This window comes from Muntiacus reevesi, chromosome 22, assembly GCF_963930625.1.
Source record: "Muntiacus reevesi chromosome 22, mMunRee1.1, whole genome shotgun sequence".
NCBI lineage: Eukaryota > Metazoa > Chordata > Mammalia > Artiodactyla > Cervidae > Muntiacus > Muntiacus reevesi.
Genome location: NC_089270.1, coordinates 28993699 through 29016677, shown reverse-complemented (window position 1 = coordinate 29016677; position 22979 = coordinate 28993699). Strand labels below are relative to the sequence as shown.

Sequence of the window (22979 nt, the reverse complement as noted above, 5' to 3'; positions counted from 1 at the left end):
GAATGAGAACCTAGAGATCTTTGGGGATGTGATCAGATAATGAGGAATCTTCCTCGGCCATCAGGGTATGGATGAGAGGAATCAGAGAAAGGGCAATGTAGTTGTTTCATGAGATGGGCTTAATCCAAACACCTAGAGGAAGGTAGAATTTGCTGCTTCAAAGAACAGAACCAGAAACATTTCAGGGAATAAGATATTACTTGGACTCCTGGGAGAGATTGAAGGCAAAAAGAAAAGGAAGCAGTAGAGGATGAGATGTTTAGATAGCATCACCAACCCAATATGAATGGGTCAGGCATGAATTTGAGCAAATTCCAGGAGATAGTGAAGGACAGAGGAGCCTGGGATGCTGCAGTTTATGGGGTTGCAAAGAGTAGGACGTGACTTAGTGACTGAACAGCAAGAATGTTTTAGATTGTTGTTTTAGGATTTGAGTGTAGTTTTTATCTTCATGATTAAATGATTCATGAAAGTCGGTGATTTTTAAGAAGAATTGGTAACTTGATCCAGGTTCAGTCCCTCTTGACAAGGATAGAGGTCCATCCCTCTTGTGTGAGGATACACAGTTTTCTCACTAAGGGACCTTCGTTCACCAGCTTCTTGGGAGGGAATGAAGAATGCAGGGATCAACTTCGCAGTGTTAGGAAACAAAGGATAAAGCAAGGGCTCTACCCTTATGAAAATGCCTAGTTAAGTCTGAGGGCATGTGCGACTATACATTATCTCTAGGAAGTTCTGTGTATTTAAATGAAATCCAGCTGTTTCTTAGCATGTGTGTGCTTTGATTGGCACATACTGTCTCTTGGTCCATCCAGATGCTACTGCTAACCTGGGAAATCAGGTGTTTTACTGAATGTAAGAATGAGTTTTGTTACAATAGAATAGATCGCTTCATTAAGTGCCAAGTTCCCGGTCATCAAAAGTATATAAACAGACCTTAGGATATTAGCTATGTGTTGTTACAGGAGAAAAAGACATGGAAGACATATCTCCCAAACGTGGGAGAGAATTCGGTTTATGTTCTCCGTGTCCTTTATCTCTGTGATTTCTCTGAGTTGCATCTCTGATAACATAGCCACAGTGTATCTATCCTGTGGGGCATTTAACCTTCTTGTACTTTCTGTATTATTTCCCTGTAAGAGACATGTATAACAGTGAGAAATTTCCACTAGTACTCCGTTGGAGGAATTTCTGAAGCTAACTTTTTGATACTGATTCAAGTTATTACTGACATGAGTTTTTTTTATTTTTTTATTTTTTTCTCATCCTCTGGTTTTTTCTCCTTTTCATCTTGGTTCAGCAGAAAGTAGATTTTCTAGCAGGTACCTTTGCCCTCTGATTTAAGCAATCTTTAAACATCTTAACTAGACCCAGTGAAGTATTAGAGTCTCTGCATCTTTTTTGTTGTTGGTCAAGGCTTCATATAACAAGGGAAGTGACTTCGCACAGCACACAGTACAGCAAGGCTTTATATATTTTATCACTGTCTGTTTTCCTACCCAAATCACCCTCCATACCACTTCAGGAAGGAACAGAGAAAGGCATTTATTACCCTCAATTCAGAATGACAGGTGCTAGGTGGAACCTGTGGTTCCAAGGAGACCAAGGCGTCCTTTGAACGCATTAGTGGTTACCTAAAGAACTTCCTTTCAGCATGATGGAACACAGCTAAATAAGTTAGGTACATGTTGCATAAGTTTCTCAAGTAAATAATTGCTAATGGCCTCTGTGCTCAGGGAGACATTGTAACACTTTTGCTAGAAGCGCTCTAACTTTGGTTTATCAGAAGTCACTGCATACCCTCTGTGTGATGAGTGACACCTATGTTTGGGCCTCAGTCCTCATCCCTTGAACCAACTCAGATGCTTTTAACCTCCAGCTACAACCTCTCAGTTCTCTGGACTCACCTCCTTAGGCTGGAAAATGACAAATGGTGGGGTCCTAATCCTGGCACTTGTAGTTCATGTTCTAAGGATCTTGGTTTCATGGGGAATTTATGCTTATTATTATAGGCCAAAAGGAAAGAGAAGAAACTAACATTTATTGAACATCTGTGTAGGACACTTGCTCATGCATTTCCTTGCTTAATCCTTTTTTTAATGGGAGTATAATCGCTTTACAATGTTGTGTTAGTTTTCTGCTGTACGCTTAATCCTTACAACAATTCTATAGGGGATTATTATTTCATTTTATAATCTTTTCTTACTCTGCATTTGACTTCTTTCCATCATGTCAGGCTGATATAAGTTATTCCTTGGATTCCTTTTATATTTCTCCTCATGGACCCATTAGGTTTATCTGAGCGAGATGAGGTGTGAGTTACCAATCTGTACACCTCACCCACCAGCCAGAAAAATCATGACCAAGGCAGTCCCTGTCACACAGGTCTGTGTCAAGGAGTTGAAGACTGTCAGCCTTGGAATTTCTTAGAACAAGAGGACTAGATGACATTTAGGAGTGAAACAGTGTCAACTGGGCATTCAGTTCAACTTGCGCTTTCCAATACGAAGGAAATCCTAAGCCTGTGTTAGTTCTGACCAGAATTCCCCAGAGTAACCCTGGGATCGTGTGAGGCCTCAAAGCTATTTCATCATTTGGAACCTAGATGTCACTTTGGCTAAATTGTATACTAAACCTCTCCAAGGCAGAGAAAATGAGTATATGAGCCAGCATACACTGGGAAGGTTGTTGGCTTGGACCTGTTACCGAGTTGAAGTTAATATTGCTTGGTGCACGACAGACTGATAAATTGAGAGACAAGGAACTGAGGCAAGGGAAGGCAACTTTATTCAGAAAGCCAGCTGACCAAGAAGATGGCAGACTAGTCTTCCAAAGAATCATCTTGTGTGCTAAGTCACTGCAGTCACGTCTGACCCTTTGTGACCCCATGGACCACAGCCCACCAGGCTCCTCTGTCCATGAGATTCTCTAGGCAAGAATACTGGAGTGGGTTGCCTTTTCCTTCTCTCGGGGATCTTCCCAACCCAGGGATCGAGTCTGCATCTCCTAGGTCTCTTGCATTGACAGGTAGGTTCTTTACCATTAGCGCCACCTGAAAAACCTGAGTTAGAATTCAGGCTTCTTTTATACTAAAGGGGGAGAGGGTGTGGCAGGTTTTTTGCCCACCAGACCCTGGATGGAATGTGATAATCTTTTGTTCTTATAGCTATCCATGGAGGATCTGGCCATGATGTTCCTGTAAACCTTCAACAAGACAAATGTTATTTTCTGTTCTGCAAATTTTATCTCTAGATGAATGAAAAGCATTGTTTCTGAAGGTCCAGTCTGGGAGGCAGAACTTTGCTATTGCTATTATGTATATTTCAGGATATAGATAGCATTCTTTTACTGTTTGGCTAGGCAAAAGTGCAGGGCCAGCATGACTAAGCACAAACAACAGAGCATGCACGGTTAGAGCTGAAGGAATAGATCCAGTATGGAGTCAGGTTTGTTCTCCTCTGTTACACCCTGTGCCTTTGCTCTCACGCAGACACTCGAGGCCGTGTATGTGATAGTGACATGATGGGCCCAAAGGTCCTCGTTCCCTTCTTTCCTGGAGGCTGCTCGCTGACTTGAGTATGACCTGTGATCACCGATTGCCCAATGTGTATCAACTAGTTGGATGTGTATCAGCAAGTTGGATGTGTATCAGCAAGGCCATGAGGAGTTACTGCACAAGGCTTTTCTCCAGGTCACATTTTGTGAGCCATAAATCAAGAGTGGTTAGGAGGAGCTGTGTTTGTAGCTGGAGGCCCAGAGAATGTGTCTGTTACTTTTTTTAAGTTTTATATCTGTATCTATGTCTATATATAATACTAATAAACTATATCTATATAAACATTGATATTGACATCCATATCTATATATTTGTTTGTCTGCAGATGTAGGACTGTGTTAAATGGCTTGCCTTTCTGCTCATACTTTTTTTCTTCCTTCATAGACATTTTGGATATAAGGCCTTTTGTTGACTAAAGCTATTGATTTGAATCTTTGATAATTCAGATAGAGCCTCTAGGAAAAATTTCCCTTGTCATCATTTTAAAAATAATGTAAATATCACTCGATGGAGCATCTTAAAGCTACTTAAAAATGGATTTGGGGACTTCCCTGGCAGTCCAGAGGTTAAGACTCTGTGCTTCCAATGCAGAGGGCTGCAGTTTTAATCTCTGGTCAGGGAACTAAGATCCCATATGCCTTGCGACATGGCCAAAAAATGAAAAAAAAATGATTTTAAACTCTTCTAAAAAAATTGATTTTAAACTCTTCGTGTTCGCCATGTTTACATTAGAAATTTGATTTAATTAGAACTCCCAAGATTGTCTACTAATCAATAGACAACTTAATCTCAGGTATTTCAAGATAATAAAAGTAGATTTAATTAACACTATCATATGATGCATAAACATATGTATTAAGATTTTTTATTAAAGTATTATATGTAAATAATCATGAAATTGAAGTAAACAGAGGACTTCTAATGAGAAACAAGCGCCTTTGTATTATCTTCCCTATTTCCAGACTCTGCCCTTCTAGCAATCACTTTTAATGCTTTTAATTGTTTCTATTATTTTCTTTTGGCTTTGTCATGGTTATCAACTTATCTTTATATCATAAGTTTATCCTGCTATCTCTGATTTATCAATCTTAGATATTTCCTATTAATTATTATTTTTTCAAAAGATCTTGGGCTTCCCAGGTGGCTCAGTGGTAAAGAATCCTCTTGCCAGTTCAGGAGAAGCAAGAGATATGAGTGTGATCCCTGGGTCAGGATGATTCCTTGAAGAAAGGAATGGCAACCCAGTCCATAATTCTTGTTGCCTGGAAAGTTCCATGGACAGAGGAGCCTGGCAGGCTACAGTCCTTGGGGTTGCCGAGAGTCAGACACGACTGAGCGACTAAGCAGCCGTTTGTCAGTAAAGGATGATGGTTTCCTGCTCTTCCCTGGCCCTCTCCTCGCCACTCTTACCTCGGGATTTCTGTCACTGGTGCTTTATTTATTGTCAATATGTGAAGGTCGCTCAGGCATGTCCGACTCTTTGTGAATCTATGGACTGTAGCCTGCCAGGCAATCTGTCCTTGGGATTTTCCAGGCAAGAATACTGGAGTGGGTTGCCATTCCCTTCTGCAGAGGATCTTCCCGACCCAGATATCAAACCGGGTCTCCTGCATCGCAGGCAGACTCTTTACCATCTGAGCCACCAGGGAAGCCCCTTTCTTGTCAGTATTGGTTAGATTTACATCCTTGACTTAATCTATCAGTTGCCTTTTTCTGTCAGTTGATGTTAAAGTCAGAAATTCATAAATAGTATTTACATTATTATGACAATAGGAATATAGTTTAAAGCTATGACATGGTTTATAATTACATCTTCTTTCTTGTACAGTTTTTTTTTAACCTGTAGTTTTAAATTGTATATTTATTGTATATTTGAATTGTATATTTTCAGATTGATATTGTTACTGCATCCCCAAGCTCTTTCAATATCTGAAGGGCACGGATAAACCCTGTGACTGCTTTGTTCTCGCTGGTCTCCCCCTCCTTGCTGTCTCCCCTCTTCCCTACTCTATTTCTCTGTGTCTTAAGATTCCGCTGCCCCAAGACGTGCTGCACAGATTCTGTTCTAGCATTTACTCTCATTCCTCTCCTGAACTGGAGACCATCCATCTCTTTTTCTTTATTTTTTCATTTTGCCAAATCACATTTCAGGTAACTTTGTATGAAAGGGCTTATAAAGGTTGACATTTTGTTTGGTTTTCTTTTTTTTTTTTTTCTGATCGAAAGTTTCCTTATTGTTTTTTCACACTTGATTGTTCGTTTAGATAAGTATACACTTGAAGGTTGAAAATAATATTTCTTCCAGAACTCTGAAAGCATAGTTTCATTCTCTTCTTCTGTTTTTGTGTTGCTTAAGAGAATTCCGAAGTGCAGTTCTTATTGCTTTTCTCTCTAGACAGAAAATTTTAGGATATTCTCTTCACTCTGAGTGTTGTGAAGTTTCCTAATGATTCATTTACATACAGGGCTGGATTGTGTGTATGTGGTTTGTTTTGTTTACTTTCTCTAGGGACCTTTGTGATTGAAGAAATGTGTCCTTAATTTAGCTGTAGGATATTCTCTGTAACAGCAGTCTCTTTTTCATTTTCCTTGTTCCAGCTTAGTAGGACTTTTAATCGTCTTTCTAATTGGCCTTCATGGATTGATACTCTGTACTCTCATATTTTCTGGACCTTTGCCCCCTTGACCATTACTTTTTTTAGAAGATTTGCTTGATTTTAGTTTTCTAACCCGTATATATGTATATATAACATGTGCTTAGTCGCTCAGTCATGTCTGAAGTTTTGCCCCCCCATGGACTGTAGCCCACCAGGCTCCTCTGTCCATGGAATTTTCCAGGTAAGAATACTGGAGTGGGTTGCCATTTCCCTCTCCAGCAGATCTTCCTGACCCAGGGGTCGAACCTACATCTCTTGCATCTCCTGCGTTGGTAGGGGGATTTTTTTACCACTGTCCCACCTGGGAAGCCCATATACATTTATTACTATCACATATAGTCTTGAAAATTATTATAACTGTACAGCATTTTCCTTTTCTATTTTTTATAGCATTCTGTCCACACTTTATGGATACAGTATCTTCTCAAATCTCTTGCAAACTAGTAAGAATCTTTATTTATGTTTTCTAAATTATAATTCTTTCAATGAAGTTGTGTTTTGGTGGTGTGTGTGTGTGTTTAGTCTTGGACTTCCTCTCATATATCTGATAATTCTCAATTGTTCATTTTTATTCAAGTAAGAGGATTTGTATTCAGGTAAATCAATCCTAAAGGAAATCAGTCCTGAATACTCATTGGAAGGACTGATGCCGAAGCTGAAGCTCCGATACTTTGGCCACCTGATGCAAAGAACTGACTCATTAGAAAAGACTTGATGCTGGGAAAGATTGAAGGCAGGAGGAGAAGGGGATGACAGAGGATGAGATGGTTGGATGGCATCACCGACTCGGTGGACATGAGTTTGAGCAAGCTCCGGGAAATGGTGAAGGACAGGGAGGCCTGGCGTGCTGCAGTCTGTAGGGTAGCATAGTCGGAGATGACTGAGCAACTGAACTGAACTGAAAGAGGATTTGTTTTAGAGTGAGTAGGAAATGTCATCCTGTCATCCTGAATTCTAGAATTCAGAAGATTTTGCTATGAGGTACAAACTCCTGCTCTGATTCTCTGGTCTTTTCTAAATCCCACTTCAGCAGCGAACCCTGTGGTGTAAATGCCTCAGCTGCTGGGTGTGCACCCACTGGGACGGTAGCAAGCTTTGGTGCAGTGACTTTCCAGGAACGCATCCCTTTCTGCTTGCATCTTACTTGGGCCTCCATTGTACTTGGCCTCTTCCAGTGTGGACCTTCTTCAGTGTTTTTCATGGAAAAATCTCTTTTTTGACTCCATGACTTTCTGCACATATTTCACACTGTAGTTTCTATGTAGCACAAATAGTATCAAGTTTTAATACTCCTTTTTCATTCCCTCCCTCTTGATCCTCTCTCAGGATCAATACACTTACCTATTCCTTTGCTTCTAGAAAAATTTTGAAGTCTCTTGTCTCTGTTGGTCGTCTATTAGTTTTTTTAATTGATGTGATTTTATAATTTTTTGTTTTTAATATTTTTAACCTGTTATTTTCAAAGTATCTAGGAAGGGAGAAGGATAAACTCATTTACCAAGTCACATACTAAGTTGAATTGGTGGCTTTCTTAAATTGTTTTAAATTTAGACACTTCATCAATTCAGAGAACTTCTCCATTAATTAGTGAAATTTTTTCTATGTCTTGGACCCAGTATCAACATATAGATATAAGAGAGTCCACATTAGGAAATCCGACACTGTTACATGTGCTTGGGATACTGTGGCTATGGGGACCTGTCGCAGTTTCTTAACCTGATGAGAGAGTATTTAGTAAAATCACTTTGGGTCATGAAGACAGTGAGATGTTCCTTTCCTTGTTTCATAATGTTCCATCGATCTTTCTAACTTACCCTATTACTAAGTAGCATAGTCTTGCTGACATCACTGTTCTCTTCTTTTTCTACTTTCATGAGATAAGGTAACAAATTATTTTCTATGCTTCCACCTATATTCTTTGTACAGGGTAACTGTACAAAGTTACCTTTTTATGTTTTATGTTTGTGTGTGTGCATGTGCACATGTGCAGATAACACGAAGAATTACAAATACTATGTGTAATCACAGGGACCACAGATGCCTGAAAGTCCTTTATGAGGACTTTTCTATTTTAGTAAGTTTTTTAGTCCTTGTTTGTTTCTGAATGTTTCCGCAAATGATTAAGAGCTTTTTCAGATGTCACGTGTGTGTTGTGTGTGCACAGAAAGAGAATGAAAATGCCTTTAAAAATTTTAATTACCTATTTTAGATCATAAAGTGAAGTTGCTCAGTCGTGTCTGACTCTTTGCGAACTCATGGACTGTAGCCTGCCAGGCTCCTCTGTCTATGGGATTTTTCAGGCAAGAATACTGGAGTGGGTTGCCATTTCCTTCTTCAGGAGATCTTCCCGATCCAGAGATCAAACCTGGGTCTCCTGCACTGCAGGCAGACTCTTTATCTTCTGAACCACCAGGGAAGCCATTTTAGATCATAATAAATATTTAATTTTTATTTTAGATCATAATAAAAATTAAATATCCAGTGCAATATCATTGGAATGGGAACGGGAGTCACTCTGGTGAGAGCATTTTGCTTTTGCTAGTTGAAATTTTAAAAGACTTAGAAGAAATGAAGGTTGTGTATTCAACATTGAGATGTTGAAGCTCTAACACTGGATCTTGGGAAAAGCCAACAGAGTAGTTCAGAAAATTCAAAAACACAGAAAATAGGGTCAAAGAAGTTGAGGGTGGGTAGATTATCAAGGGGTATGTGGACAGTGAAGATCTCACAAAGATAGAGAATGGTCTTTGAAATAGAGAATAGTCTTTGTGGTTGCACTGCCTTGGCCTCTGCTTTCTTCCATTTCTCTCTGTAAGGATGTCTTCATCATCCTTGCCCCACACATTAGGGATGACTTCAGCTTTTGGCTAGAACTTGACTCACATACTTCCATAGTTATCTGGATCTATTGATGTCTTCTTCCTTCCTCCAGATTTGCTTTGACTTTCCAAACCAAGCACATTCTTTGTCTCTGGTCCCCAGACTTTTCTGTACCCAAGGCTGCCCTTTCCTTTCAGGGACACCCTCGCTTGTGTCTCCTCTCATTCTTTCCTGATTCTTCTGCACGCAGGTTCCCTTTCTCACTCTTGTCGTTTCTTACCTCTTTCTGCTGCTGACTGACAGGCGTTTAGCCAGTTTGGCAGTATCTTTCCATTCCGTTAGTTCTGGGCCAGCTACAAACTTCTTCCTTATTTACTCTAAGGCTTTCCAAGTCTGAAGTTTCTTGGAGTCTGCACATCGCATCTCCCGCCATAGGAAATAGACTTTGAACAGTAGTGTTTATAGTAGTAACTCCAAATGGAAGTAAAGTGATACCCAGTTGCTGTTATTCATTCATTCATTCACAAATATTTATTAATTGCCACCGGTGCCAAGCTCTGGGGCTGTTATTGAGAACAAGACAAACCAAAGGCCTTGGCTTTCCGTTCTTGGAGTTTACGTGATATTAAATCATGAGCAAACAACAGAAATCCTCTAAATAAAGCAAAATGATTAAAAATGGTACAAGCAAAAATATCCAAACTGATTTTCTATTAATTATGAGATTCTTTCAAATAGCTCTTACTGATAAAATTTTAAACTTTCTTTAGCCTCATATTTATATTTTAAATATTTCTGCATTTTATTTGGAGGTGGGCGCTGAGAATGGCTTGGAGGTCTTGATGACATGCTTTTCTTAAAATCACTTTTGGTGGGGACAGCTCTTGGTGGTCTGTTGCCATGGAAGACTAGGAAACTGATCTGACAAAATCCAAGCTTATCTCAGCCATTCCTTCTGGAATGACTTTCTCAGTCAAACTTGTTATATTTCAACAGATTTATTATCCCGTCCTGTTATATTCTTGTTCTTAGTGGTTGAAATGGGAAGAAATTGCAATTTCTTGAGAGGTGGAAAACCAGTATGGAAATAGTGGAAATAGTGGACTGTATGTTCATTGTGGAATCTTACAGACACTTGGCAATGACTGTGAATTAGGACATTCGGAAGTGTGTAGCATTACTGCTTTTATAATTATTGTGTTATTGCTTTTAGTATCCTATCTCCTTTTTCACAGAGCTGTGGTTTTGGGCTAATCACTGTGGCAAGCAGAGTAGCTGAGTTGAATATTTTTCTCCTTCACTTTATGAAAATGAAAAAGTAAAGAAATGCAATCTCCATGTTTGGGAGAAGCTAAATTGGAAACCAAGAATATTTTTGGCTTAAACCTCCTTGGTGATTTTATATTGCACATAATTGCCATGGAAATAGGATATATCTTTTGTGGTTGTACATTATATTTTCTCTTCATTAGAAATGATGATGTTTATATGTTTATTTATGTAAATAACATAGAGAGACCAATCCCACCCCCACGTCCCTAGATTGTTATTAAGAGATCTAGATTTAAATTGATACTTGTTGTGTGATCATGAACTTGAAGTTCATTTTGTTTATGTGTAAGTGGTAATAATGATACTGATCTCAGAGTGTTTATCTGAGGATTAAGTAAGGTAATGTAAATTAAAGTACTTAGTGCTCAGAAAGATTAGTTGACTCTTAATCTTATATATACACATCTTCTAGTAGATTTTTTATGTCAACAAAGGGGGAAAAAGTATCAGTGAGTCAGTGAGGTGTACAGAGAATATATCCTATAGACTCATTATGAGGCTATGAGATGGGGAGGTCTGTTTATGTGTCATTGCATCACATACACATTTATATTTTTACTTAACATGTATACATATAAGTATCATCATTTTTCTATGCTGTACATTCTCCTACCTCTTTTTATAGTATCTAACAGATACAATTGCAAAGGACTTTATGAATTGCTACATGTGTGCTAAAGAATAACAATGATTTTCAAACTTAGTACAGAATGTAATTAATTTTTATAGAAGACAGTGTGTACCTGCCAAGTGGGTACTTTGAAAATGAAATTGTTTTCGATTGTGTGAAACTGCTTGAAAATGTGCTCCTCCAAACTTTCTTTTTTTTATGGCCAAAATACAATGATATGGAAATTATTATGATTATTCACTCAAGGCGGGTTCTTCTTTTTCTGTTGTAAAAGTCAGACTTGAAAAAACAAAGTTGCTTTAGACCAGGAGCAGTTATAAAACATTCATTTGCCCTGTGCATTAGATAGAAAAGGCCTACTAGTGGTGGTGGTGGTTCAGTTGCTAAGTTGCATTCAACTCTTTGCAACCCCCGTGGACTGCAGCGCACCAGGCTCCTCTGTCCTCCACTATCTCCCAGAGTTGGCTCAGATTCATGTCTGTTGAGTCAGTGATGCCATCCAACCCACTGTATCCTCTGCTGCTCTGAGTCGATGAATCTTTACCTGCACAAGAAGTAGCATACTTTGGGTGCATTTCTCTTTCACCTTTTTGATTCACAGTGACATTTGCTTCCGCTACCCCCACTCACTCAATATTGCAGTATATTGAGTTTACATTATACGCCAAAACTCTAGAAAACACTGACTTAGCCAGACAGTGTGTCTTTTTGACTAGAACAATGTTAGGGACTCTTTGTGTAAGTTTCCCAGGTTTGCTGAAGTGCCACACGGAAATTTCTGATTCCCAGGTATAATTTGGTTCGTAATCTCTTGTCCTTGCCTTCTTTAATTTGGGTGATATGTTTCTGGAAAAGGCTGATTCAATAGTGAATTCTGATAACAAAGTTATTCATTGAATGTGTGCGTGCTAAAGTCACTTCAGACGTGTCTGATTCTTTGCGACCCTATGGACTGCAGCATGCTAGGCCTCCCTGTACCTCACCGTCTCCCAAAGTTTGCCCAAGTTCATGCCTATTGCATCGGTGATGTGATTCAGCCTTCTCATCTTCCTCCATGAGATCCTTCTCCATGAGATCTTCCCAAATCAGGGATTGAACCCAGGTCTCCTGCCTTGCAGGCAGATTCTTTCCCAGCTGAGCTACCAGGGAAGCCTATTGATTGTGTAGGCTAAGATTTAGAGGAAAGGCTGTGTACAGTTCTTTTTGTGTGTGTTTATGTGGCAAAGAAGCTAACTCCATGATTTGCTTGATATGTGACAGTTTGGAGCAATGGCTTGGAAGAGGACAAGGTTATCAGATCTGCTTCTTTTGCTATTTCAATTTGTGTATGTTTCATGCAGTTCAGTTCCAACTAGGACACATTCTGTGGTTAAGAAACTGGTTTATTTAGAGTAGTGGTTCTCCAGCTTTCGCTTACTTCAAAATCATTTCAAAGGTTTGGTGAAACCCACCTTGCTTGGCCCCATACCCAGCGTTTGATATAATTTGTCTGGGGTGAGTCAGAAGAATTTGCATTTCTAATACGTGCTCAGGTGATGCTGCTACTGCTGGTCTGGGGACCGTACTTTGGGAAGTACTGAGTTGGAACATTGGGAAGCCTTTGTCTTTGGTTCAGGGTGTTGTGGAGGATAGAGGTGGAGAGTTTACTGGGGAGGGAGGTGGGAAAGGATGCAGAATGCTGATCATCTTGCTTAAGGTTTACCTAGAAGTGTTGACTTCTGAATTCTTTCAGTCTATTACAAAGTTAAACATCAATGAAGCTGTTAATATTACTTTTATTAATGAGAATCAGATAAAGTTGGGAGGGACAATGGATGTGATTGTTTCTAACAGTGGCCTCTTCTTCCCCATCTGGTTCCTGCATCTTCCTTGGTCCTGTGCCTTTTCTATGTCCCCCCGCCTGCAATATAATACAAATACAGAGAGCTATCCTGTAACTATCTTTCAGAAATGAGAGAAATGTGGCAGTATATGAGCTTTCTTGGAAAAGTTGTAATGTCAGTCAGGATTACCATTATAATGGAAACTTTACTTGTTTGCTTCAGATTTTGCAGCAGTTAGGACAGTGCTTGGGTGAAATGTACCATTGCAGTATTTATGAAGAATTTCCGATGTAAATCAATGAGTTTAGAATTTTGCCTAGAAAATGTAAATTACTTCGTGAAAAATTGCTTTCAAATTCATTTCGGTATTAATGCTTATATACAGTTGATTTAATAATTAGAAATCAGTATACCTATTTATTTACATAAGCTGCTTTAAACTTAGGGTTGCTAAGGCTTCATTGCTTTAAGAATATATAATTCAGTAAGTAAGTTAAGTCAGATAGAGAAGTAGAAAGATCATATGACATCCCTTATATGTGGAGTCTAAAATGAAATGATACAAATGAACTTACTTAAAAAACAGAAAGAGACTCATAGACTTAGGAAAGGAACTTATGGTTGCTGAGGGGGGCAGGGATAGTTAGGGGGTTTGGGATGGTCATTTACACACTGCTGTATTTAAAATGGATAACCAACAGGGACCTATTGTATAGCACACGGAACATTGCCCAGTGTTATGTGCCAGCCTGGACGGGAGAGGGGTTTGGGGGAGAATAGATGTGTGTATATGTATGGCTGAGTCCCTCTGCCATTCACCTGAAACTACCCCAACATTGTCAATCGGCTACACCCCAATACAAAATAAAAAGTTTAAAGTTCAGGGGAAAAAAGAATAAATAGTTCGGGTTTTTTTGTTTTTTTGTTTTTTTTTTTTTTTTTGCTTATGTAGGTAGAATCTTCAACCATTTAGTAAAAAAAAAAACTGGTTTTGTTTTTTAATGTAAAGTACAAAATTGTATGTACTCATCAATTCCTGTTAGTTTCTAGCCCAGCATTTTTTGGGGGCATTCGTGTTTGTGCCTGGTGTCTTTTGTATTGAATGGACCCTAGAAACCTTGTATGCGGTTCAGAGAAGAAAATGTGGCTTTCAAAGAGGTTCTTTTAATTGTGCTCGTAAAGCAGTTTTTTCAGATGTTACTTTCCTTTGAAAAATGCCCTATGCTTAAATTTTCCTAGAATAAAACATCCTACCAGGTAAAGGGTTTAAGAGATCTAGGCCATGCTTACTCAATGAAATGCAGCAGAGTGGAAAATTATTCTGGTTTTGCCAGCTCAAGAAAATTGATCTAGTAGTTAAAGACAATTATATTATATAAAGAGCAGCTGTTATATAGACATTAAATTATTAGGAGTAGATTTTAGTCTTTGGTAAAATTTTGTGCTGGCGTTTTGGCCTGAAGGAATGGAAGTCTGTGATCTGAAGAATTATATGGAAGCGAGTGTGAAGTTGTGTTCGAACTTGGGTGCTTGTTTTTCAACCCTTGTCCTCCTAGCGTGAAGACCAGACTGAGTCAGATCGCTGAGGATTAAATGGGGAACACATTACTCAGCGCCTTGCAGGGGTGGGTCAAACACCCTGCCTTTGAAAAGTTATTCTTTTGCTTAGTAAGCTGAGAAATTTCAAGTTCACCTGCAAAATGAAAGCTCAGTATTTTGTTGATTAACCAGTCTATTTGAAAATGGTCTCTCATCTACATGTCCCCTTCTCTGTTCTCGTGTGATGCATCTGAAGTCACTGGCTGATTTGCCAGTGGATTTTATCTACAGCAGCTGGGGAGCTTGTCCATGGAGTATTCCTGATAAAATCTGTCCCTTGACTTGAATGAGAAGTTTGGCATATTAGGGAGGAAGATGTGATATGCTTATTTTAATCTGGTAAATGGGAATGCAGGAAGTAAGGGGAGATGGGATAACATTGAGGAGAAGTATAGAGGTCCTGGCTCAGATGCCCACTAAGGAGAAATATTCTTGATCAAAATGTTAGCCAGAGAATGGAATACAGATGGTTTGGGGGGTTGATGGCGCCTAGGAAGGACTGCAGAGGCTGACAGAGAGGAGGTCCAGGCCTTTTGTCCTGGGGCCAGCTTTGCTGAAATGAGGAAGGAGTTCACATCTATAGGCAAAGAAATAGATCGATTAGGATGTGTATAAAGGGCAAGCCAAAGCCAGAAGTAAATTTATTTTTATGCTTATAAGTTTTACACCTTTCTTTGAAAGCTGAATTTATCTTGAAATAAAGCCAAGAAAGAAGACTTAAACAGGGTCTTTGAGATATTTTTTGTTTAACCATGTTAGTGCTCTCACCTTACTTTCCAACTCTGAAAAACTCTTCGGGAGAGTCCTAACACAGCTCAAGCACCATCACCATTCCCATCATCATCTACTAGCGTTCATGAAGTGTACAATCAAAAGCTTTGTGCTTTTGACAAGAAGTCTTTAATGACAGGCCCCTTCTGTTTTTACAGGTAGCCCAGCCATGACCCACAGGAATCTGACTTCTTCCAGCCTGAATGACATCTCCGATAAACCAGAGAAGGACCAGGTAAGCCAGGAATTCTTGCTTCTTTAAAGTGTAAGACTAAATGTATATCTAGAACATGCTGGGAAGAGATGAGAAATGGTGGTTTCCTAATTTAAAATGAACCAATATGTATTGATGGCTATTTTTTTTTTTTTCTCACTTTCTTGGAAAGAAGGGGAAGCAGTTTGTGAAGGGATTTAAAGTCCAGAAGATAAAGAGTTAGCTTAGTCCAGAGATCTTCACTTGGGCAGTTTAAATATTGAAACTATAGTTCTCTCAGCTTTAAAATAGTAATAATAACTACTACCTCAGGTTTGTTGTAGTGCTTAAATAAGGTAATCTATGAAAAAAGTGCTCTGATGAACTGTGAAGGGAGAGGGAATGCTGTGTGTTGTGAACTTTGGGGGGATACTTCAGGCAAAGGTAATGATAGTCTTGTTAGCTGTGTATTTGCTATTAAAATAAATGGTAAGTAACCTATTTGAAATGAAAAGCAATTAAGTTTTGAACCTCTATTTGTTTTCTTTTAAAAATAATATAATAGAAACTGGATCATTTTCCTAGTTGAGTGAGTACCTGGACTTGAACAAGTTAAAAATGGTGACTAGGTATAATTTTGTACTTTGTTGTTGTTGTTCAGTAGCTCAGTCGTGTCCGACTCTTTGCAACTCCACGGACTGCAGCACGCCAGGCTTCTCTGTCCTTCACCATCTCCCGAAGCTTGCTCAAACTCATGTTCATCGGGTCGGTGATGCCATCCAACCATCTCATCCTCTGTCATTCCCTTCTCCTCCTGCTTTCAGTCTTTCCCAGCATCAGGGTCTTTTCCAATGAGTCAGTTCTTCACATCAGGTGGCCAAAGTATTGGAGCTTCAGCTTCAGCATCAGTCCTTCCAGTGAATATTCAGGACTGATTTCCTTTATGATGGACTGGGTGGATCTCCTTGCAGTCCAAGGGACACTCAGGCTTCTCCAGCACCACAGTTGGAAGGCATCAATTCTTCAGCACTTTTGTACTTTGCATTAAAAAATAAAATGAGTTATTTGAGCTAATGGGTTGAAAATTCTACTTGAATAAATAAATAAATCTCAATTATATATTCCTAAGGCAGTGATGCCTTATTTAAAACAGTGTTCCTCTTTAGACAGAGGTTTTCAGACCTTATTGAGTTCTCAAAAGTACTGGAAAGGTGAAATTATGTTCTGTCTTGTAAAGTGACTTTTGGATTCTTTATTCTCCTTCTAACCAGCTTTGGAATAACCCTGTCCTCATTTTCTTCTAATTCAATACACTTTTCATATTATTGTTCTTATATTTCCCCTCCACCCCCAGGTCAAAAGCTTGTACTGGCTTCTATCAAGTTAGGTTCAGAATATGCCACCATTAAAGATTGTCTGAAATCTGGTATAATCTTTCTCATTTTAACTTAGCTGTGTTTCCCAGAAGAGAGACTCTGCTTTGGTTAGGCTTAATTACTGCACCCCCCCTCCCCAGAATTGAGATTAATTCTTGACTTCTAAAGTTGCTGCCTATTCTTAAATGCTAATATGGATAGCACTCCTCCCTACCACTGGCCTACCTCTTGATATACTGTGGAGGATGATTGTCTAAATATTGAATGCATTGGTAGGATCATAACAGTACTGAAAGGGAAAACTCAATCCACTAGGACTTGTTGAGAATTTTACTCAAAACTAGTTTGTACATTTTGGCTCCATAGATTGACAAAGCAGCATTCTAATTATGAGATTTATTGGAGCTTTGATACAGGATAAGGAAGTTAGGAATACCTGGTAATTTCTCAGGAAGACTTCTTTTACTGGGGACACTTCTCTTGTCAGGCATTTATCAATAGCTGCTGGTAAATGTTGAGAGAAATTTCCTGAGCATATACAAAAGAAATTTGATGGTTTAAGATGTGTATTACATAAGATTTTGATTCCTGTGTTAGAAGAAATAGGTTGGAACTTTATGATTTGGGGTGTTGATTTAACTAAATAAAGCCTGTGTCATCCTTAAAACCAGAATCTCTGATGCTTATCTCGTGTCTCCTATTCGTCAAGGTTCATATGATATTGAAACCAGGAAGATTTAATTCAGGAATTTTGTTCTTTTTGTTTTCAAAGCTAGAAAATGCAGATGATGAGTATATCATTATAAACAGCAACTGTCCATCTTCATTTATCTAATACGATAGCCATTGTTCATCCAATGAACCCTTCATCCCCTCAAAGAGAAAGAAACTTCATCTTTGCTTCCCACCAATGAGTTTGAAGAGGCGCTTTGTAACTGACCCACAATCTCCTCTATAATCAAAAGTAGAGTACAAATGCAAACTAATATTTCCAGCTTATATACCTACAGTCTTATTAACTTCAAATACAAAAGCTCCTGGATCATTTTCTGGTGAGAAGAAGAAAATAGGCTTGCTAAGAAGATGAAACCCTGGCACACACACACACACAAAACCCTGCAATAAATTCGGGCATTTTATTTTTTAGCCTGCTTTTTCTCTGTTTGGGTAGGAAAAAAGGTTGCCAGGCTCAAATTTGTTTTGAAAAAGCTTTTATAATTAATTAGCCAATGTCCTGGAAATGATCTTGGCAGTAAAGTCAAACTTGTTCGGTATGCTTTTCCAAGTTGGCCCAAAAAACTTCCATCCAACTGGAACTGAAGTTTTCTGATGGATTGATTATTCTGCCTGGATACAATCTGAATGGTTGAGATGGTGCCTCGCAGCTTCCTGGAGCTATATAACTTCCCAGTAGCACAAGGAATGGGTTTAATGTTCAGAGATACAAAGAGAAGCAGAATTTCTCTTTCTGACAGCTATATAGTGACAAAATTTGAGGGCATATTTTTTATGAGATTCTATTTTGGGAAAACAGAAGAAGCAGATCTGTGGACTGCACTTTTTCTCTTTGGCTCTACCAAGCCTAGTACTTACGATTTCAGTAGCGGCTGCTTGAGAAATAGCTCACAATAGTTAGCAACAGAAGAAAGAGCATCGCCAAAATTTAGATGATGCAACACTTCAACAATATTCCAACTTGGATGTTAATATTTATTGGGCAAAAAAAAGAAAACACCTGGGGAGAAGTAGATTTTTAAACATTACATCTGGAGCTCATTGACTTGTAAATGTACATAAATAATCTCTATTTTGTTGCCATGGAGGATTTTTTTCTTCATTATCCAGTTATCTTCCCCAGTTACCTTAGACTGATTTGTTTTTCTATTACCTTTTATTTCTTTTCTGTTCTTGAAAAAAAAATTTATAACTTCTGCAGGTGCTTATTAAATGCAATGGGTTAGTTATAATTTTCATGTGAGTATGGACTCATCTGTGAGGATAAGAAAATTCCTTCTTACTATTTTACCCTGTAGCTTTAACTCTCTGGACAAAATACTGTGCTCAGTGGTACAATAACTTTTAAATTTATTTTTATTTTTTATTTACTTTGTGTTCTTTAGATTTTTTTTTTTTTGGTGTGGATCTTTTCTCTTTTTAAGTGCTTATTGAATTTGTTGCACTATTGCTTCTGTTTTTTATGTTTTGGCATTTTGACTGTGAGGCATGTGGGGTCTTAGCTCCTCAACCATTGATCAAACCTGTACCCCTGAAGTGGAAGTGCAGAATCTTAACCACTGGAATGCCAGTGAAGTCTCTCTACGATGACTGTTTTAAAAGGGCTTTTTTTTTTCTTTTTTTTTTCACGTTTATCAGTAATGCAATAACATCTCACAAGCACATAAATATTAAGTGAAATCACAGTCTGTAGATTGCAGTGGAAGCAGTAGATAAATTTCTTGCAGACGCTTAGAGAGACACTTCTACACACATATCCTTGTAACTTTCTTAACTAGTCATCACTTCCTTGATACTGGTTATTTAGCCAGCTTACCTGAAAACTTATCCATGGGTTTCCTGGTGGAACTGGGCCTAACGTTAATTTCTAAAGTGTTCTGTAATCATTTTTTGCATTATCTTTAAGTATACTATTACCCTTAATATACTTTGTGATCTCTATTTTTGAAATCCTGTTCTTTGTAGAGATAGACCTGAATTAAAATTTTTTTGTCAGGGAGTAAGAGGATGAAATCAATAAACCATGTAGAACTTTGAAACTGCTCAGCCATGACTGTCTTAAAATGGAATCTAGAAAGATACATTTTGTGATTGGACAACCCCCTAATCCTTTTCTTACACATGTGAAATACAGGAGCAAGTCACCCTGGTGGCTCAGATGGTAAAGAATCCACCTGCAATGTAGGACACCTGGGTTTAATCCTGGGGTCAGAAAGATCCCCTGGAGAAGGGAATGGCTACCCACTCCAGTCTTCTTGCCTGGAGAATTCCATGGACAGAGGAGCCTGGCAGGCTGCAGTTCACGGTGTCTCAAAGGGTCTGACACAACTGAGCGACTGACACTTTCACTTTCACCTAAATTCAGCTGAGATGATGCTTTCATCATTTTGATTTCCATCCTGAGGCTCATATACAGCTTCCCTTAGCATTCATAGCTATTTCATTTTCATAGTGATGGAAAAGTACCATAGCACCTGCTTTTCTTTTTTCACCACTCAGCCAGAAAACCCTCTGTTTCACACGGAGCACTGGGTGGTCTTGCTCTGCTCCTCAGAGAAGGCACGGCGGTGGGGAAAGGCTTGTATTTGCTCACGTTATGATCCTGTCTTTTGCATGTGTCCAGGGACCGGTGAGACACTGGGAAAGCTCCAGATGGAATCACATCTGTGAAAACCCGAGAAGAAAGGCCTGTTGTGAGGAGGTGGTTACAGCCTTAGATGGTGCTTATTTACTGTGGGGATGGTAACTGCAGAGAGGGTCTCTGTGGCTGCGTTCCCTTTGACCAGGAGCCCTTGATGAGAACTGGCATCACCACGGCAGCGGTTATCTTTGGAGCCCCTTTCCCGGGGGTTTAGCTTGTCACTGAGATAATTATCAAAACTGATATTTGTCATTCTCTTTTCCTTCTCTGCAAGAAGTTTAACCTTCTGTAGCCTCCTCCTCCCACCTTATGTTCTCTCCCATATTCTGAAAGAATTAACAAGTAATTGTTATTAGTAGAGTTTGAGAAGCACAGATATTCATACTGATTTTAAGAACCTGTGTCCCAGTTGAAACTGACAGTTGAATTTCCCCATTTTCATACTGTTGTGTTTCCTGTGAAAGCCATTTATCTAGATCAGAACGCTAGCCTTCGTTTAAAAACAGGTTTTGTGTCAGCTTGAAAGTGAAGTAGATAAACCTGTCTCAGGTAATCTAAGCTCTAGGTTGGGTTTTCAGGCGAGAAAAGAAGAAATCTTTTGTACAATTTAGAACCGTGTAAAATTTAAAGCCAGCTGCAGTAAATTTGAACTTCTTAATCACCCCATAATTGTAGGCTGCTGAACTCACTGATCCATGTAGAGTATATTCTATGCTAGCAAATGTTCTCGGTGGTAGGGTTCCAGAGGTAAATGAGACAGACAGATATTTTAACACGTGGAACTTCTGTGCTTCAGGGGACAGATAGACCATAAATAACAAAGATAAGTAAATAAATAAGTAGGATAATGTTATGCAATGCTAAGTGTTATCTAGAAAATATAGTAGGATAATGTGGAGAGGTACAGCAAAGCTGGGTTAAGTAGGAGGTTTACCCAGAGAAGAGAAGTTCTGGACAAAGAGGAAAGCCTTGAAGCAGGATTGAGAGTGATGTATTCAAGACAGAGGAAGAAGAAAAATTCCAGAGTGACTGGAGCAGAGGAGACAGGTATGTCGAGGTAGTTGAGGCCAGGGAAGTACACACGGGGACCTTTTAATTGTATTCTAAGTACCAAGAGACACTATTGGAGGAATTTCACCTAGAGAGTGGTGTGTTCTGATTTACTCTGAAAAAAGATGACTGAGAATAGTGTGTGATGGGATGGAAGAATCTGCTAATGTTCTGGATCATCTGGTGTTGTTCCTGTAATTAAACACTGGATAAACACCGCAGTGCTGTAAACAGCTCAACAGACAGGAGCCAGTTTCTTAAGGGGTTTGCCGTATAGGTGTCAAGACCTTATTCCTATCGACAAAGCAAGTTCTTCTGTACCATGAAAGTATTATAAGGGAGAAAGTGAGTTTTCTAGTTAGCATATTTTCCATGCACTATTAATAGATTTAACTATTAGTTACTATTAATAAAAATTAAAATGTTTTAATGCACTAGAAGTGAACATAGGCCACCAGGAGTAGTGAGACTGAGCTTATGAGTGATTGTATCTGTTTACGTGCTTTTTTTGATGTTGCCTGGTAAAACGCATGGCTCATGAGACCTTCACCAGAGGTCTCTCTAAGAATTTAATGGTGATAAGCAACTTACTCCTTACTGTTCTGAAAGAGGCTTCAGGATGTGTGGATGAAGGACAGAGCTGCTTAAGGGGTTCCTGAGCCTTGATCTCATCTGTTCCTGTGAAGTGAGTGAGTGTTAGTCGCGCAGTTTGACTGTTTGTGACTCTTTGGGACCCTATGGACTGACTGTAGCCTGCCAGGCTCTTCTGTCCATGGGATTCTCCAGGCAAGAATATTGGAGTGGATAGCCATTTCCTTCTCCAGGGGCTCTTCCTGACCCTTCCCGGTCAAGGGTCTCCTGCATTGCAGGCAGATTCTTTACTGTCTGAGCCACAGGTACCCACGAAAGAATCTCAGAACTGCAGGAGCACCACAGGCCGATCCCGTGTTCACCATTTAACAAATGGCATTGCTGGGTTTATGTGCTTTAAATGGTTATCTGGCATGTTTTTTATTTGATGTCACTTTTTTTCTCTTTTTGGTATATAGCAGTTTGCTGTATCCCAATGCAAAGAATATACTTAGAATAGATTGCAGAGAGTAGTGGAATGTGATCAACAATTATCTTTGATGGATGTCTGCTCTCATGTCAGATATTACCTACCTCTGATCAGAACATCATTAAAAAAACCCCCCAAAACCAAAAAAACACCTTTCCCCCCCTTGGAAGTGGAAAACCAGAAAGCAACAGCCCCTTTTGGTAAACACCCTAAGGGCATGTTTAAAAAACCTTTATAATAAGTGTAACTATAAACATTGACTTATTCTTTACCTGCTGTAGTAACATTTTTTACCTATAGTGTTTTGTAAACTTTGGTTTTTTTCTGATTCATAGTTATACAAAATTGCTGTAAAAATTCAAGCAGAACAAAAATGAATAAAATAGAAAATGAAAGTTCACAAATTCTCACCCTCAAAATAACCAGTATTAGCAGGTTGGTATAGTCTTCTAGACTTTTTCTAGGCATACAAATGTATATGCTTACTTATATAAATTACAAATGAGATCATATTGTTCTGGAACTGGATTTTTTAGAAAGCTAACAATATCACAGACATCTACCTTGTTTTCCTTAAAGGCTACATAGTACACATGAATCATGTTTCATGTAAATGATCTATTGATATATATTTACTTATTTCTTTGCAATTACAAGCAGGCCTTTAAGAAATGTCCTCATTGTAACTGAGTTTTTTGGTTTTTTTTCTTTTTTTTTGCATTCTTTCATGAGTAC

At 38.8% G+C, this 22979-nt stretch overlaps 1 protein-coding gene across 3 annotated transcripts in view; it reads left to right on the top strand.

Annotated features, from left to right (window-relative positions):
* SLC4A4 (solute carrier family 4 member 4) overlaps nucleotides 1–22979 on the top strand; it is a 351114-nt gene that overhangs the window by 190195 nt on the left and 137940 nt on the right. For all 3 annotated transcript variants that reach the window (XM_065914665.1, XM_065914664.1, XM_065914666.1), the window contains one exon: nucleotides 15348–15424. In XM_065914665.1, the coding sequence (XP_065770737.1) occupies nucleotides 15348–15424 (77 nt within the window). The remainder of the gene's footprint in view (nucleotides 1–15347; nucleotides 15425–22979) is intronic.